At 41.3% G+C, this 15,619-nt stretch overlaps 1 protein-coding gene across 3 annotated transcripts in view; it reads right to left on the reverse strand.

Annotated features, from left to right (window-relative positions):
* Window positions 1-15,619, reverse strand: part of FNDC3B (fibronectin type III domain containing 3B) — a 339,261-nt gene that overhangs the window by 16,323 nt on the left and 307,319 nt on the right. For all 3 annotated transcript variants that reach the window (XM_064585312.1, XM_045869995.3, XM_045870000.3), the window contains exon 23: window positions 9,147-9,359. In XM_064585312.1, coding sequence (XP_064441382.1) covers window positions 9,147-9,359 — 213 coding nt within the window. The remainder of the gene's footprint in view (window positions 1-9,146; window positions 9,360-15,619) is intronic.

A 15,619-nucleotide genomic window follows, 5' to 3' on the forward strand; every position in this document is an offset into this window, starting at 1 on the left:
AGCCAGAGGCCTTTGGTGATAGAATTAAACATACACTGTGTGTCTTAAGACAGCAACTGAAGGCTACACATTTTAAATGCAACCAAGGATCCAGCCCTTGGAGCACGTCTTTGCCACGACAAGAGCACAGGAGCCATCCAGCTCTGCTGATCCCTCTCCCTCCCCTTTTATTTGGATTTTCCAGGGTCAGTGCTTGGGTTCCACCTGTGTTCATGTACTACAGGGTCTGGGACATGAGTCACTGCCGGAGGCCAATGGGAGTCCTACTGTCTTGAAGGCCCTGAAACATATCACTTCAGTGTGCAGTGCCCCAAGCCTGGGGAAAGGGAGATCCTTGGAAGGGGGAAAAAAAGTCAGCTGTGAAGGGGGGAGGATCTGGAGTAGCCGGGGTGCCTATCTAGTCAAAGGATGGTCAAAAAACTCTCACCAAGACCTCAATCCCTTGATTTCTGAGGGGGAGAGGGTGGCTGGGGCAATAAGGGATCCATGATGGGGAGATGTTCCGATGCTACAGAAACATGATGAAATATGTATAACCAATGGCACGGTTCCTGGAATATAGCACATGCTCAGTAAAGTCACTGAGTAATTTTAGTGTCCGTTCAGGCTGAGCCATATGTAGCCACAGACACCCCTGTGGAATCATAGCTGCTTAAAAGTCATCCTGGAGCTGTGGGCCCATACTGGCTTTGCCTCTGAGGGGGTCTTCTACTCTACTCTCTACCCCTGCTGCCCATGGCCGCGTACCTTGGGTGGCATCAGCCCCATGACCCAGGGCTCCCGAGAAGACCAAGAGAACAGGTGTGGGAACACCCATAGAACTGCCCCACTGGCTCAGGAGCTGAAGGCACAGTGGGTAAAAACAATCACTGTAGTCCACAGACTTGAGTTTGAATTTGGGTTCAACAGCCTGGTGCTCATGGGCTCTACAGCCACGTACGCTATTTCCATATGTGTAAAATGGTGTGATAACAGGGCCTCCCCTCCGAGGTTGTCGTGAGAATCAAATGGGATGATGCAGGCAGGACTTGTTACCAAATGCCCAGCACTTGTGGTAATACTAACACTCATGTTATTGATAACAAAACACCAAGGTTTATGAATGGTTTACCTGTTTCTCAACGTTGGAGAAGCCTGAAGGATGCCCCCAAAATGGCATCCCTTCCTGATACCCCCTTAGGCTTTTCTGAGCCGGAGAGAAAGCTGTGCATGTGAGTACCCTCCACCCTGTCCCGGTGAACCCAGGCCAAGAACTGTTGCTGAAGGTACACGAAGATGGGAGCCACGGGTCCTGGACCAGTGCTGCCCATTCGTGGAAATTGGGGCATTTTTACCGAGGGAAAGGAAAACAGGAAGAAATGTTCTCTTGTACTAAAAATATTTACTTGGAAGGGGAAACATAAACAAGGCAGAAGGTTGGGTGGGTCACTGAAAGTTTACAGTCTAAATGAATTCTTTATGGCTCTGCCTCCAACTTGCCTCAGCACGGACCGCAGTGTCTTGAAACTGACCACTTCTATGGTAACAAGCACACGTGGGTTTTAACGTTGCCAATTTAACAGTGATTTAAAACAATGTTCTACAGATCTGTAAATACAAAATGATTCTGCTTATTCCGTCTGCCTATTGGAGTGCCTCCTTGGTTGGTACAAAGACGTACAAAAACCTTGGCCACAATGCATAGGCTGTTACCTTCACTATGAACTTGGACAAGCTGATAAGTCTCCAGGCTGAGTTTCCAGACACTTGGGATAATAATAGCTGTCTCGTTCACCTGGCAGGAATTTTTATGAGAGCTAAATGAGAGGACCAAGTAAATTCTACAATTTCTTATTAAATATACACTAGGAAGGCAAAGCAACAGATTCTTGACATTTTCACGAAGTTCTAGGGGAAGGCTGTATTTTAACCTCAGCATTTTAGGTTTTAACACGTTATGAAAGATGAAGATTTTTTGCAGTGAAGTGCAACTGAAGGAAGAAATTCAGACACGTTGCATCTTTGAATGTTTATTTTAAATTATTTTAGAGTAAAATGATATGTAAAGAATTCAATTTTAAAAATCTATTTCCTTAAAACAGTTCTGTTTCAAAAACAACAACAACAACAAAAAAACCCCAAGAATGCCCTGGATGGCTCAAAACTTAAATCCACAGTAGAAAAATGAGAAAACACTAAGGTTTTTGTGTTTACTACCTTGTTCCTCCCTTGTAATCCCTAGGCCCATTACAGGCTAACAGGAGAGCTCATTAATGTTAACTCCTCACAATGATCTACTCTGCTGACCTAAAATGGCCTCTAGTCCACTAACGGCTGCAAATGGCACATTTCCAAAGTTGTTCCACAGTATCACAAATCAACAGCTGTTAGTAAGCTCAGCGCAGCTATATTCCTTAACAATGACATGTCACTGCCTTCATTTTTTCTGAATTCCCTGGGCCACATAGGCTATGTGTGTATGTATGTGTGAGAGAGAGAGAGAGAGAGAGAAAGAGAAAATCTCCTACATTACTGAAGCCATGTTTGGGAATGGAGGATGTTCAAAACAGGGATGGAGAGGATGTGTCCTCACTCCACCGAGAACACGGAGTCCTGTCATGTCTATGCAAAAGCAGATGGAAGCAGATGGCATCATATGGGGACACCTGAGGCAGGGAAGGCGCGTCTCTTAGACTGGCTTTGATGTTGGTGAGTCCCATTTGCAGACCGAGCACCCACATGCCAAGAATTTCTGAAAGACTAGTGCGAAAGGAGTTCCTTTCCTACCTCCACGTTCTCGGCTGCATATGTGCCTACTGGCTCGGGAGTGATCCAGCCCTAATACTTTTTGGTTAGGTTTCGTTTCAGGCTCCTTTTTGAAGAAATAAAATGTCAATAAAGCTGCCAATGAAACTCTATAGAGAATAAAAGAAAATTCCTTTTTTCATTTTTTTTGTTCAAACTGTATTTTGCTATTGATATGTTAAAAAAGAAATTTATTAAAAAAAAAAACAACTATCTCAGGATGAAGACCCCGAGAGCCTTGAAACCTCCCATTCTGCTTTCTTTTCAAGTACACGCAGGGACTCTCATCTTCAAGGATACTCTTCCAGAGTCCTTCAGATTTCGTTTTGTCTACTTCTATTTTAACGGGTTTGCCTCAATCTTACCTGATTTAGGAAAAAAACGCTAAGAGAAATGCAATCCAATTCCATTCTATTTATGTTTAAAGAGATAAAAATTCTATTTTCAAAGAGAAAGAAAAAGAACCCTGTAATCTGAATTTTTACTTCTGGTCCAATTAAGACCATTGGTTCATTTACCATCACTTACCTCCGCCTGTACCTGACATTTCAGCCTGCAAACTGACTAAGCCAGCAGTACTCTTTATTCTGTAGGCTTTTTATGCTTTTCTAAGATATATGAATGCTTTCCTCCCATCAATCAGGGACTGGAGACAGGCATCATTAGTTCCATTTTGTAGAGGGATAAACTAAGGCAAAAAGAAGGTAAGGCACATGCCTCTAGCCATCTAGAAACTCAATACCAGATCTGGGATTACAGCAGAGACCTGACACCCCTGTGGAGAACCACAATTGCTTTCTGCTGACTGAAGGTAATATGCAAGTGTCATTAATCCAACAAGGGTGATCATGTGTATCAGGACTATTCCAGAGAAACAAAGGAAACCAGTATCGAGGGTCTCTGTGGGCCCTGAGCTAGTTGCCTTACATCTATTTAATTCAACAATATGCTTTGAGAAATAGAAAGCAGGATTTGTTCCCTAATAAGCATACATTAGGAAAGTTCACTTCTCCTGCAGGGCTCATACACCCCGGCGACTTTTATTAGTTGCCTACTATGTATTTTTTCAGGGTTTCTTTGTATAGATTATTTTCTGTCCCTCTCTAACAGTAAACAGTCATATTGTACACATTAACAAAGCCCTCCCATTTTGCCTGATGAAGGGAAAAGTGTCACAGGTGTAAGGGCTGAGTTAAATGGAGAGCAACTGGTAATTATCCAGTCTATTAGATAGAGCCCTCTACCCCATCCCCCTTTTGCTGGAAATACACTGGCTTTAAAATACATTGGCCATCTGACTAAACCTGAACAACAGATTAGCCATAAATGCATTCCTGGAACTTAAGTTCCTCTCATCTCGGTGCTGTGTACCATTATCAGGAACATGGACCCATGAGGGTCAGGAGGAGAATCAGCATCAACTTAAATTCTGTTAGGGCAGCATAACGTTTCATTTCAGTAACACAGACAAACGCACCTTCAAAATCATCAGTACAGCGTTATGATCTTAAAATGCATGAGCTGATCTTGTTATTCTAATCCCTGTATTAGGTTAATGCAGCATTATGAAAATGTTTACTTTGGGTGTATATTCTTCTTGCATACAGAGGAACCAAAGACATTCAGATCTTCTGTGCTAGATTTGCTAAGAATAATAGACTTAATCACTATACGGTCACGCCAGTATAATTTTTGTTTTTCTGCTGAAATTAAATAAAATCTCTTGTGCTGTCTGCTCATTGTTTCCCATTAACTTATTTTCTCAGCAAGATAAGTTCCTTATAGGTAGCCACATACCTCAAAAGACTTAGCACATTATAGTAATTCAGGAAAAAAATGATGATTGGGTGATTATAATCTAACTGCTAGGGAATACACTTGGCCCTATAAATATAAAGCACAGCTTTGAAGCTGCTACAGCAATATGCAGTCAGTGACCTTGGACTGGGAGCCCTGTGAGTCAAAAGCTTGAATACATGGAAAACAAATGTCTTCTTCATGGGGCAAAATATTTTTTAAAATTTTCAAGTCCAGGTGACCCAGATGAATTCTAGGTTGATTTACCTGGAGGCAAGGAATTTGGGCAAGATGCCCTTTTGGGATCCCTTCTGTTTCCATGAAATAGCCCCAAGCTTAAAAAGAGGCACGTGTAAAAGAACGAGAATAGAAAGAGGCATTTAGTTGGGAGAAAAATCCAGGACACATTTCTGTGTTTTGGAGGTTGTATCCTTGGTTTCCACCCGATCCTGAGTCTCTATCACTTGCCTCCAGCCTAAGGCTCTTTTGCATGAGATTATAAGATTGGGACCCTTTTAAGACGCACTCACCCTATTTATTATCTTCTCTAAGAAGCCTTCTCTGCTCATTTAATTTTAAGCCTATAATCGTAAGTTGAAATCACAGTAATCATTAAAATTAAATTCAAGTCAACTCATCAAAAACAACCCATTTTTGGGCGCCTGGGTGGCTCAGTTGGTTAAGCTACTGCCTTCGGCTCAGGTCATGATCCTGGAGTCCCTGGATCGAGTCCCGCATCAGGCTCCCTGCTCGGCAGGGGGTCTGCTTCTCCCTCTGACCCTCCTCCCTCTCATGCTCTCTCTCATTCTCTCTGTCTCAAATAAATAAATAAAATCTTTAAAAAAAAAACAAAACCAAAAACAACCCATTTTTTCATCTAGCCGGTGGAGGGCTTTGGTAGAAATGCTAGCAGCATAGAAAATATTTCACTTTTTATTCAAAAACTAAATAATGTAGATAAAAGCTCTCAGTGTTGTACTTTGTAGGTGCTCGATGAACAGAAGTCTCCTTTAGGAAGTTTGGAAATATATTTTTGGGCCAACATTATAGTTAGAAATCTCTGGCTCATTTCAGATTTGATTGAGAGGTATATAAATAGATGTAACAAACCAGCAAAGTGCAGATGTAAAACCTTAGGGGCTTGAGATCTTAAGTGGTCATGCTTAAAGAAAGTTAGTATTTGGGGCACCTGGGTGGCTCAGTCAGTTGAGCGTCTGCCTTTGGCTCAGGTCATGATCCTGGAATTATGGGATAGAGCCTCGTGTTGGGCTCCCTGCCCAGTGCGGAGTCTGCACTCACTCTTCCTCTCCCTCTGCCCCTCCTCCCTGCTTGTGTTCTCTCTCTCTCTCTCAAATAAATAAATAAAATCTTTAAAAAAAATTATTATCTTATTTGTCAAAAGCAGAGACTAAGGGGTGCGTGGGTGGCTCAGTCGTAAAGCATCTGCCTTTGGCTCAGGTCATGATCCCAGGGTCCTGGGATGGAGACCCACATCAGGCTCCCTGCTAGGTGGGAAGCCTGCTTCTCCCTCTCCCACTCCCCTGCTTGTGTTCCCTCTCTCGCTGTGTCTGTCTCTGTCAAATAAATAAATAAAATCTTAAAAAAAAAAAAAAAAGGCAGAGACTAAGATATGAAGAAAAAGGAGATAGCATGCTCTAATCATTTGCAAAAGACACCCTTTGGTAAAGGATATAGCTCACGAATGATATATAAGGTTTCAGTGCTTTCAGGTGAAAAAGGTGACAAGGGACCCAGAGTTCACCTTCTAGTGTAGTCTAGGGTAGACTGATATTTTAGCAGCCAAATCAAGCCAACTCTTTAATTTTATAATTACCGAGCATGGAGTTACTAATTTTCGTTGTGCTTCTGTCGTAAACGTGTTAAGACTAACATTACTTTCCTAGCTGACTAGGACAGCTGGACAACTCACACTTCGGTAGCTCTCCCTTTCAATGCCCCCAGCGCCTGGTGAGTAAAATAAACCAAAACCACAATTAATCTACCTCTGGTTCTCACCTTGGCCACAAGCAGGACATATAGTATTTTTGCCACATACTAATAAGAACTTATTAGTGGTTAACGCAATCAATGCGTACACTAGGAAATATGTGTACTTTTCCCAAAAGTAACAACTGGAAATCACTGTGGCGATGAGTTCAATGAAAAATCTGCTCCTTGAATGATGACACTTACTTTCAGTTGGACAAGCCAGGTCCAAGTCCTAAAGAACCTCGAGGAGACTAGAATGGACAAAAACTATGCTAATCACGAGAATTATAATGTATCCAATGCAGATGATTTCTCCTTAATCCTCATGAGTCAAGATCCAAAGTTAAATAAAGGCTTGGAGTTAAGGGGCCAATCGATACAAGAGTTCAGTTTCAAGTCACTAAGGAAGGTCATCTTCAAACTCAAATTAGGCGAAGTTTCATCCTATTAAATCACAGGAAAATTATTCCACAAACAGAACGAGAATTTATTATGCTCTATACTCCCATCACTTTAGTAACTTTGAGAGCATTGACAAATCTAATTTAAAAAAGATAAATTTGGACTCCAGATCATAAAATTAAGAAAAATACTGTTCCTAATGGTAAGTTTTCTTAAATTGCCATTTAAATTTAGGCAAGTCATTTATTTGATTAACGGTGCCATCTTGGGGCCTCCCGCGCTTTTTTAATAGCATGAATTGATTACTAGATTCGGCACTCTCTTCTGTCTGGCACATTTAAATGTCTCATGACAGTTTACCTATTTAGATCAGTGTTCATGGCACTTTTGTTCTGAGCATCTGTATAGTTCTCCATACGAGGTGCCCCCCGGCAGATGCCCAGCACAGGGCAGGCCTGCAAGAGGATGCCCACAGCCGGTTTGGGGCACAGCTGCTGCTCTCCCCACCTTCCTCGAGGTAACAGTAGAGGCAACTGCACGAGGAGTTAGGCAGCCCCCACTCTGATCCCAATTCTGCAACCACTGTCAACGTCTTTGGACCTCACTTTTTCTAAAGCAGGACATGACTAGAAAACAACTCTCTAATGAAGATTCTCTCTACCACCAAAGGAAGCCAAAAGCCCAGGGAAAAAACAAAGGCTCATTTACAAATCTCCCCAACTGCTAGCTTTAAATATTTATCAGGATTTCTGTTAGTCCATAATTCTTGTTCTTGCCAGCCCTCTCCAGTTGAGGAGTCCCCTGCCAGTAAAATAACCCGTGAAAATGCCTCCAAAGGTATAAAGCAGAGTAAGATGAATGATCTTGTCTATGACCAAGTATATATTTTATCTCTAATGAACCTACCAAAAGAAGCCTCATTTTCTCTGTGCTTTCTAGACCAGAACTAGTTTCCAATAGGACAATCACTTTTTGTTCTTTTATAGTCAAATTATGGGGCTTGATAGGTCCTTCAAAGTCAAGTTCAAACGTCACTCAAAAAGCCATTCTGGTCTTTGCAACCAGATGCTCTCTGCCTCCTCCAGCCTCCCAGAGCACTTTTCTCCAAGGGCATTCATGTTCTGAGACTATTTGGGGGTTGATATTATGCTGCTGGAGGCAGGGGTTTGTTTTTCCTTGATCTGGGTCTCCACTGAAGGTCCGCCTCAAACAGTGCCTTCCACACAGCGGGACTCCACTGCACTGAAAGGAATCAGTGCAGTCGAGTACAGAGTGGGAGGTGAGGATGGGACAGGGGTTTCTGTGCTAACTAAACCAGTAACCTGTGAAAGGAGCAGGAGACTATAATGCATAACGTGGGAAGGACAGAAATGGTTTTGTATTCTGTAGATATGCCTTGGGGAAGTAGCAGCACGTACCCATTCCATCAGAGTGTCTTGGATTTGTGGTCACCCCCCACCTCCTTCACCTGATTCTCTGGATTTGGACTTTTGGTCACAGAACATTTTGTCATCAGTACCTTTTACTCTGCATCTGAATTATTCCTAAATACAGTGCAGAGGCCCATCTTCTGATCGGCCATTTTCAGAGGAAATGAAGTTAAGCTAAATAAATACTACGTGAAAGGCTGGATTTGATTTCTGTGGCCAAGAGTATTTCCTGGGTGTGGAGTCTTATAAAGAATCTCCTGTTTGCTCTGGTTAATTTGATCTTGCATTGCCCAAAGTTACAGAGTATAATCCCCATCTGTACACCACCACAGCTATTTCAGATTGGTAAACATGTTTGTCCTGATGGTTACTGAATATTTAAAAAGCTAACATCTCTTCCTGAGTCTTATTTCCCTTTGCACTTGTGACTAATAGAATGCTCTAACACAGCATGGACTTGAATCTGGCAGCTTTCCTTTTAGATAATTTCTCTCCATTATCTGGCTTTATGAAAGAAAAAACAAACACATAGATTATCACGTGTAGGCAAACCAGGGTCTTCAGAATGTTAGTTTAGAAAATTCTAAATGGGGGATGGAGGCTACAAAATGCAGGACCCCAATGCATAGGAAATCGTTCAACCAGGAGGATGAGTGTTTTATCAGAGGACCGACGAACAAGTTAGGATTCATTCCGCACACCAAAGGCACAGAACCGCCCCGCGTGCCCTCCCCACCACCTCACCTCCTGTTTCTGTCCTCCAACTGCAGTGTGTACACCATGTCATCGGCTGCGTGTGTCTTGGTGTTACTGTCTCCCCATTTCAGCTTCAGGCTCTGGGGCCCTGTGGCAGCACATTCAAGCCTCGGAGGCAAGGGTGGTAATGGCCGAGTTTTTGCCCTAATGAACTGACTAAACGGTCCAGCTCCAATTTCATTTACAGCCTGAATTCTGATCCTGGGAAAAGGGAAAAAATACAAACATTGCAGGTTTAAGAAGCAGCAGTTCCTCGTTTGAAATAAACATTGTGTGGAGTATTTCTTAGGTGCCCCTAAAATACTATTATGGAATAAAGAAAAACAAGCTGAAGTAATTCAGGACAAACAAAGAACAGGGCAGCTTGGAAAACAGATCATATTCTCCCTTCCAAAAAACAGCAAAAGTAAAGTAATTTAGCAAGGTATCTCATAGTTCTTTAAAAAAAAAGGCTACCGTCTGAGGGAAGACATCCTAACGATGTGCTATCATATTTTGTTGCAGTCACCTGTTAGCTTCCTCAAAGTCAGTTTCGGGAGTGAGTGGGCTACAAAGAACAAATCAAATAGGAGAGCAAAGGAGCCTCTTTGCTCTCACAACAACTCTTCAACTGGACATTTCTCCAGCCTCACCCCACAATCTCTGCTAGTCTCTAACCAGACCTCAGTGTGCAGACACTGCTGGTAATGGGGTGCCATTCAAATGAGCAAAAGTCTTAACCGGATGTTTGCAATACGCAGCGTTATGGATAATAAAGATGCTATTAACACTGCCCCCATGGTCTATGAATTTACAAACAGTTAAAACTTATACATAAAATAATATCCTACTCTTATTCCTATTTTTCTTGTTCCTCCATTTCCTTACTGGATGATTGAAACAGTCCTCCAAGGTCTTCACACAACACAATGACGGCACTGCCCCATCCTCGTTCTCAACACCGCTTCCCGTGGTGACTACGTGCTCTCGAAACTTGCTTCCTCCTGGCGTTTGGCAGCCTGCACACACCTGTTCAGGCTTTTCTCCTCTGCCTCTCAGACCAAAGGTCTCAACGTCACAGCGCCGGCACCCCTCCACCCTCCGTTTTTCCTCTCTTCTTCTGTATGGTATGGACAGTTTTCTCAGTAACCTGACATCGCCATAGCTCCACTCACTCCCGGATCTGCCTCTCGGCCCCCTCTTCGTGCCCACCCCCAGGCCTCCAGCGGAAACCTCCACCCAGGCCCCAAAACACATGACAATAAAAAATATAGTCAGAGGTGAATTCTTAGGAAACAGATCAATTTAAAAATATTCTTATAATTAAGTTTTACGTACTTCTCATTTACAGGGATTACTGCTTACACTTAACTAGAACATACTATTTAGGTACTACAATACCTAAATTCATCTTGTGACCTCAGATTAGCATTAATTCTTCAAATGTACAGATTACATAATTCGGCAAGTCAGTCTAATAATGTGCCTGCAGACTGCGGAGAAGGAAGCAAAGCTGGGTTAATTACAGGTGAGAGGAAGCAAGCACAGCCCACTGAGTCTCCCCCACTGAATGCAGCCATTAAACCGGGACAAAAGAAGGGCAGCTGCCATTTAAAAACTCCAAAAGGTCAACAGTAGCTGGGATCTGGGAAAGAATGTAAACTACCACCCAACCAGCAGGGAATTCACCACTGTTTCCCCTCTGTGATCCCCCAGACTGGACTCAATGCAGCCTGAAATCCAGGAGCAGACATCTGCATGGACTGAGGGCTCTAGCAGAAGGAAGCGTGGCTCAGGGAAAGGGCTCTCTGGATGCTCAGAGCGCATGGGGAAAAATCCCCCATTCTTCTTTTTCTTTTCTGCATTCTCTCACTCTCCAGCTCTTACACAATTCCTTCAAATTAACAGCCTAAAGAAGAAAAAACACACAATCCTTTCAAGTGGCACAGAAAAAGTACCTGATGAAAATCCAACTTCTATTCATAATATAAAAATTCTCAGAAAACTAAGGGTAGAAGGAAACTTTCTCAACCTGAAAAGGGCATCTACAGAAATACCTATAGGTAACATTACAGTCAATGGTGAAAGACTAAATAATTTCTAAGATCAGGAACAACGCAAGGATGTCTACTCTCAACACTCCAACTCAACATTATGTACAATGAGTCCCAGTCAGTGGCGGGAAAAATGGCACAGAGATAAGAAAGAAAGAAACCCAAACTACAAGACACTGAGGAAAATCTTAAAGACCTAAATAGAGAGAGACATTCTGTGTTCATGAATTGAAAGATTGCAAAGAAAAAAAAATGTCAATTCTCCCCAAACTGATCTATAGAGACCAATGCAATGCTAATAAAATTCCAGCAGGATTCTTCTTAGTTGATCCAGAGACGTTGATTCTAAAGTTATGAGGAAAGGCCAAAGAACTAAAATTGCCAAACACAAAATTGAAAAGTAAGAATAAAGTTCAAAGAATCACACTTCCTGATTTAGGACTTACTATAAAGCTACAGTAATCAAGACAGTGTGGTAGTGGTAAGAGACAGACACACAGATCAATATAAGAGAATACAGACTCCAGAAATAGATCCACAGACATATGAATGATTGATTTTTGGCAAATGTGCAAAAGTAATTCAATGGAGAAAGCATAGTCTTTTTTAACAAATGGTGCTGGAACAACTGGGTATCAAGAGGAAAACAAAACTCAATCTAAACCTTGTATCTTATTCTAAACTTGACTCAGAGTGGATCATGGATCTAAACATAAACTGTAAAATAGAAAACTTTTAAGAAGAAAACAGAAGGAAAACAGTATTTGTTACCTAGAGTTAGGTGAAGAGTTTTTACCTATGATGTAAAAAGCATGATCAAAAAATGAATGAATGAATGAAAGAAAGAAAAAGAAAGAAAGAAAGAAGAAGAAAGAAAAGTTGGGATTTCATCAAAATGAAAACCGTTTGCACCGTTGGGAGAATGAAGGCAAGCTACAGACTGGGAGGAAATATGTGCAAATTATATATCTGACAAAAGGACTGTATTCAGAATGTATAAAAACCTCTAAAAGTCAACAGTAAGAAAACAGCCAACCCAATTAAAAAATGGGCCAAAGACTGGAACAGACATTCCACCAAAGGGGATACATATATGGCAAATAAGCACATGGATAGTTAACATCACGGATTATTCAGACAATGAGACTTAGAACTACAACAAGATACCATTATATCCCTATTATTTTTCTTATAAAGCTTAATACACACACATATGACCCAGCAATTCCACTTCTTGGTCTTCAGAGAAATTACAGTTTATGTTCACACAAAACCTGCACACAAATGATTACAGCAGCTCTATTCATAATCACCCAAAACTGGATAAATATCTGTCTTATAGTTGGGAATGTAGCAAATAAGTACTTATCTCTGACAAAGTATAGCAAAAATTCCATTAAAAAGAGGCTTACTTTTCCCAGATTCTATTAAACATGGGGCTCTATCAGGTCTCTCGTAGATATAACCCTGAAAGCCTAAAATAAACTCTGCCTCACCTCTCAACATGAGTCTCACAGCTTTATGGTGTTAATGCAAGAGTTTTTTTTCTGTGATTGGACGGGAAGAAATTTTTCCACAACTGGAGAGGAAAAATCTTTTTAAAAAGGTGGTCATCATGGTGATTGGAATTAGTCTTTTTTTCTTCTTAGGAAAAGAGAAGTAAGCCAGACATTGTTAGCCTTTCTTCAATGGTGTGACAAATCGCCTCACCTACAAGGTTTATATTAATGTCTTTCTACTGTCCAGACTGCCATTCTCTCCCTTTATTGTAGGGACAGGTATTCTTAAAGCCCAGAGTCCAAGATGCTTTCTTCTGGTTGCTTGCTCATAGTCCTCCAGAGCCCAGCTCAGCTCGTATTCCGAGGGACTCTACTGCTTTGCTCTGTGCAGCCCGAACAGCCCTGAGCTACTCTAATAAACAAGAGGAAGTAAGGTAGTGGGTTGCTTATGATTGTTATTCTGCTCAAGGAAAAAAATGAGAGATCTGACTCATTTAGGAGAATTAAAAATGAGTTTATAAAATACAAGTATCAAGATACAAAAATAATTAAAATAGATTTAATATTTGATTTCTTTGTGAATTCACTTATTTCCCCAAAGCCTCTATAATATTTTGATAGGTATTATGCTCCTTACATTGAAGCGCTATGGTTCTCTGACCTTTTACTGATACGTGTTTGGTAGGCACATAATCTTGGCCTTAAATACACACACACCACCACCACCACCACCACCACCACCAGCAGCAGCAGAATACCGTGGTAGCATTTTAACTCTCTTTAGCAGTGAAGCCTCTTTGGGAATCCTGCTCATCACTTTGGTGTGGCCCTGGAGAAATTACCTAACACCTAATGGCTTCCTTATTTACAAAATGGGTATACTAATATCTTTGCTGCATTTACAAACAAATTTTATTACTTCACTAAGATAAGGCATATAGGAAGCATTTCCTATTTTTAGATATTTTCTATTTCACCACACAACCAGAAAAGGATTCACGATGGGCAAAAGCACTTTGGTGAACTTTTTGTGCTAATTTCTGGAGTTACCATTCTTAGGACTTCTTTTGAGACTGTCATTCCTTTCCCAAGTAAAGACCATGGGCTGATCATCCATGAGGTGGGCACAGCGCTGGGCACGCACACGTGCGGCCTCATTTTGGTTGATTACCACCACCTCGCTTTATAACTTGAGTCATTTGTTAACACAAATTTTCCTTCCTCCAAATTATGGCCAAGGAACCAGCAACACCTAAACATCTCTGTAAAGCATCCTCAGGAGGGGAGGAGGAGGCGCGGAGCTGGGAGACAGAGGGAGGCGTTAATAACCCCTGTAACGAGCATCGTGGAGAACGGGCTCTGCTCACAGGATCTGCTTTGGATCTAGTATTTCCTCTTTGAGAGAGGAGAAAACTGCAGTTCAACTCAGAGAGGGTAAGTAACTCAGCTTCAATGACACAGTTACTCTTGGTGTTGAAGCCTAGATGCGATATGTACAACAGTAGCCCTAATTTCTACGCTGTAACCACGAGGTAGGAATTACTCCGTTTTACAAATGAAGAAACTAAGGCCTGGCTGGGTTCAGCCATGTGCATGGATCTACACAATAGACAGAGGTCAGATCTGGTGTGAACTCTGTCTTTCTTAGGCTCAAAGTCTTCCGTCCATTCTGACACACCATACTCTCCGAAGAGAAGAACTTGAACCTAACACAGTTTCTAATCCAATCAAGAGGTCATTTTAATTCAGACCAAACTTTCAGTTCAACAATTGCCTTTTGCCAATAAAGCGGGCATCTAGAACAGTTAAAAAAAATTTTGTTTTTACATTATTTAAATACTTTTGGCTTCAAAGTCAACTACCTAAATTTTAAAATACCTCAACTTATCTACATTTTTACACAACACATTTTGTTTCAGTAAAAATGCATGAAAAACCTTTTTCTGTGTAGCTGATGCACTGAACATTACTTAGTTCTTTTTTTTTTTTTTTAAGATTTTATTTATTTATTCATGAGAGACAGAGAGAGAGAGGCAGAGGGAGAAGCAGGCTCCCAAGGAGCAGAGAGCCCGATGCGGGACTCGATCCCAGGACCCTGGGATCATGACCTGAGCTGAAGGCAGTCGCTTAACCAACTGAGCCACCCAGGTGCCCACATTACTTAGTTCTAATGAAAGTAAAACTCAAAACTGAAATACAACTGGGGAACTGATAAAATTAGATGAGGCCATGGGGCACCTGGCTGGCTCTCTCAGTCTGTAGAGCATGCAACTCTTGACCTCAGGGTTGTAAGTTTGAGCCCCACATTGGGTGTAGAGATCACTTAAAAATAAAATCTTAAAAAAAAAAAAAAGAAAAGAAATAAGGCTATGTCTTCTTGCATTTTGGTAAAATTATTACATGCTCTGAGTCTACAAGGCTGAGAAAGCTGAACAAGGACTATGATAGTTGCTGTTTATTTGGGAGTGAAAAATGCAGTGTGAAAATAATTTCCTAATTCCAGTGGGAGCTCATTCAGGACTAATGAGCAAAACAAACATTGACCTGAGGAACAACTCCAAGAATTCACCTCAGAAAAAACCGACCTTCAAGTTTTATTAGATTAATTAAAGTCTACCCCAAACCCAAACTTGAGAAGTTTTCTCTTTAGCTGAAGTAACATGGTAATCTTGAAACTTAGAGAGGATCTCCAGGTTTTGTTTTTTTGTTTTTTTTTTTCCTTTAAATGCATTGTATCAGTTTCTGAAATCTTAAGCTGTGCATATTAAGTAAAAGGGAAATGGAATTTTGCCTTCCAATTAAGGGAAGTGATCTCTAATTCTTGAGAAATTCTATCTTGGCCAGGCTGATGTGAAAAAACCTCAAGTGCCCAGCAGTCTGCAATACCCATCAGTACACTGATAATTCTGAACAAAGAAATTCAATTAAG

The sequence above is a fragment of the Mirounga angustirostris genome, unplaced genomic scaffold (genome assembly GCF_029215605.1).
Source record: "Mirounga angustirostris isolate CCGP_5_RB_7025 unplaced genomic scaffold, mMirAng1.0.hap1 SCAF_1, whole genome shotgun sequence".
NCBI classification, from domain to species: domain Eukaryota; kingdom Metazoa; phylum Chordata; class Mammalia; order Carnivora; family Phocidae; genus Mirounga; species Mirounga angustirostris.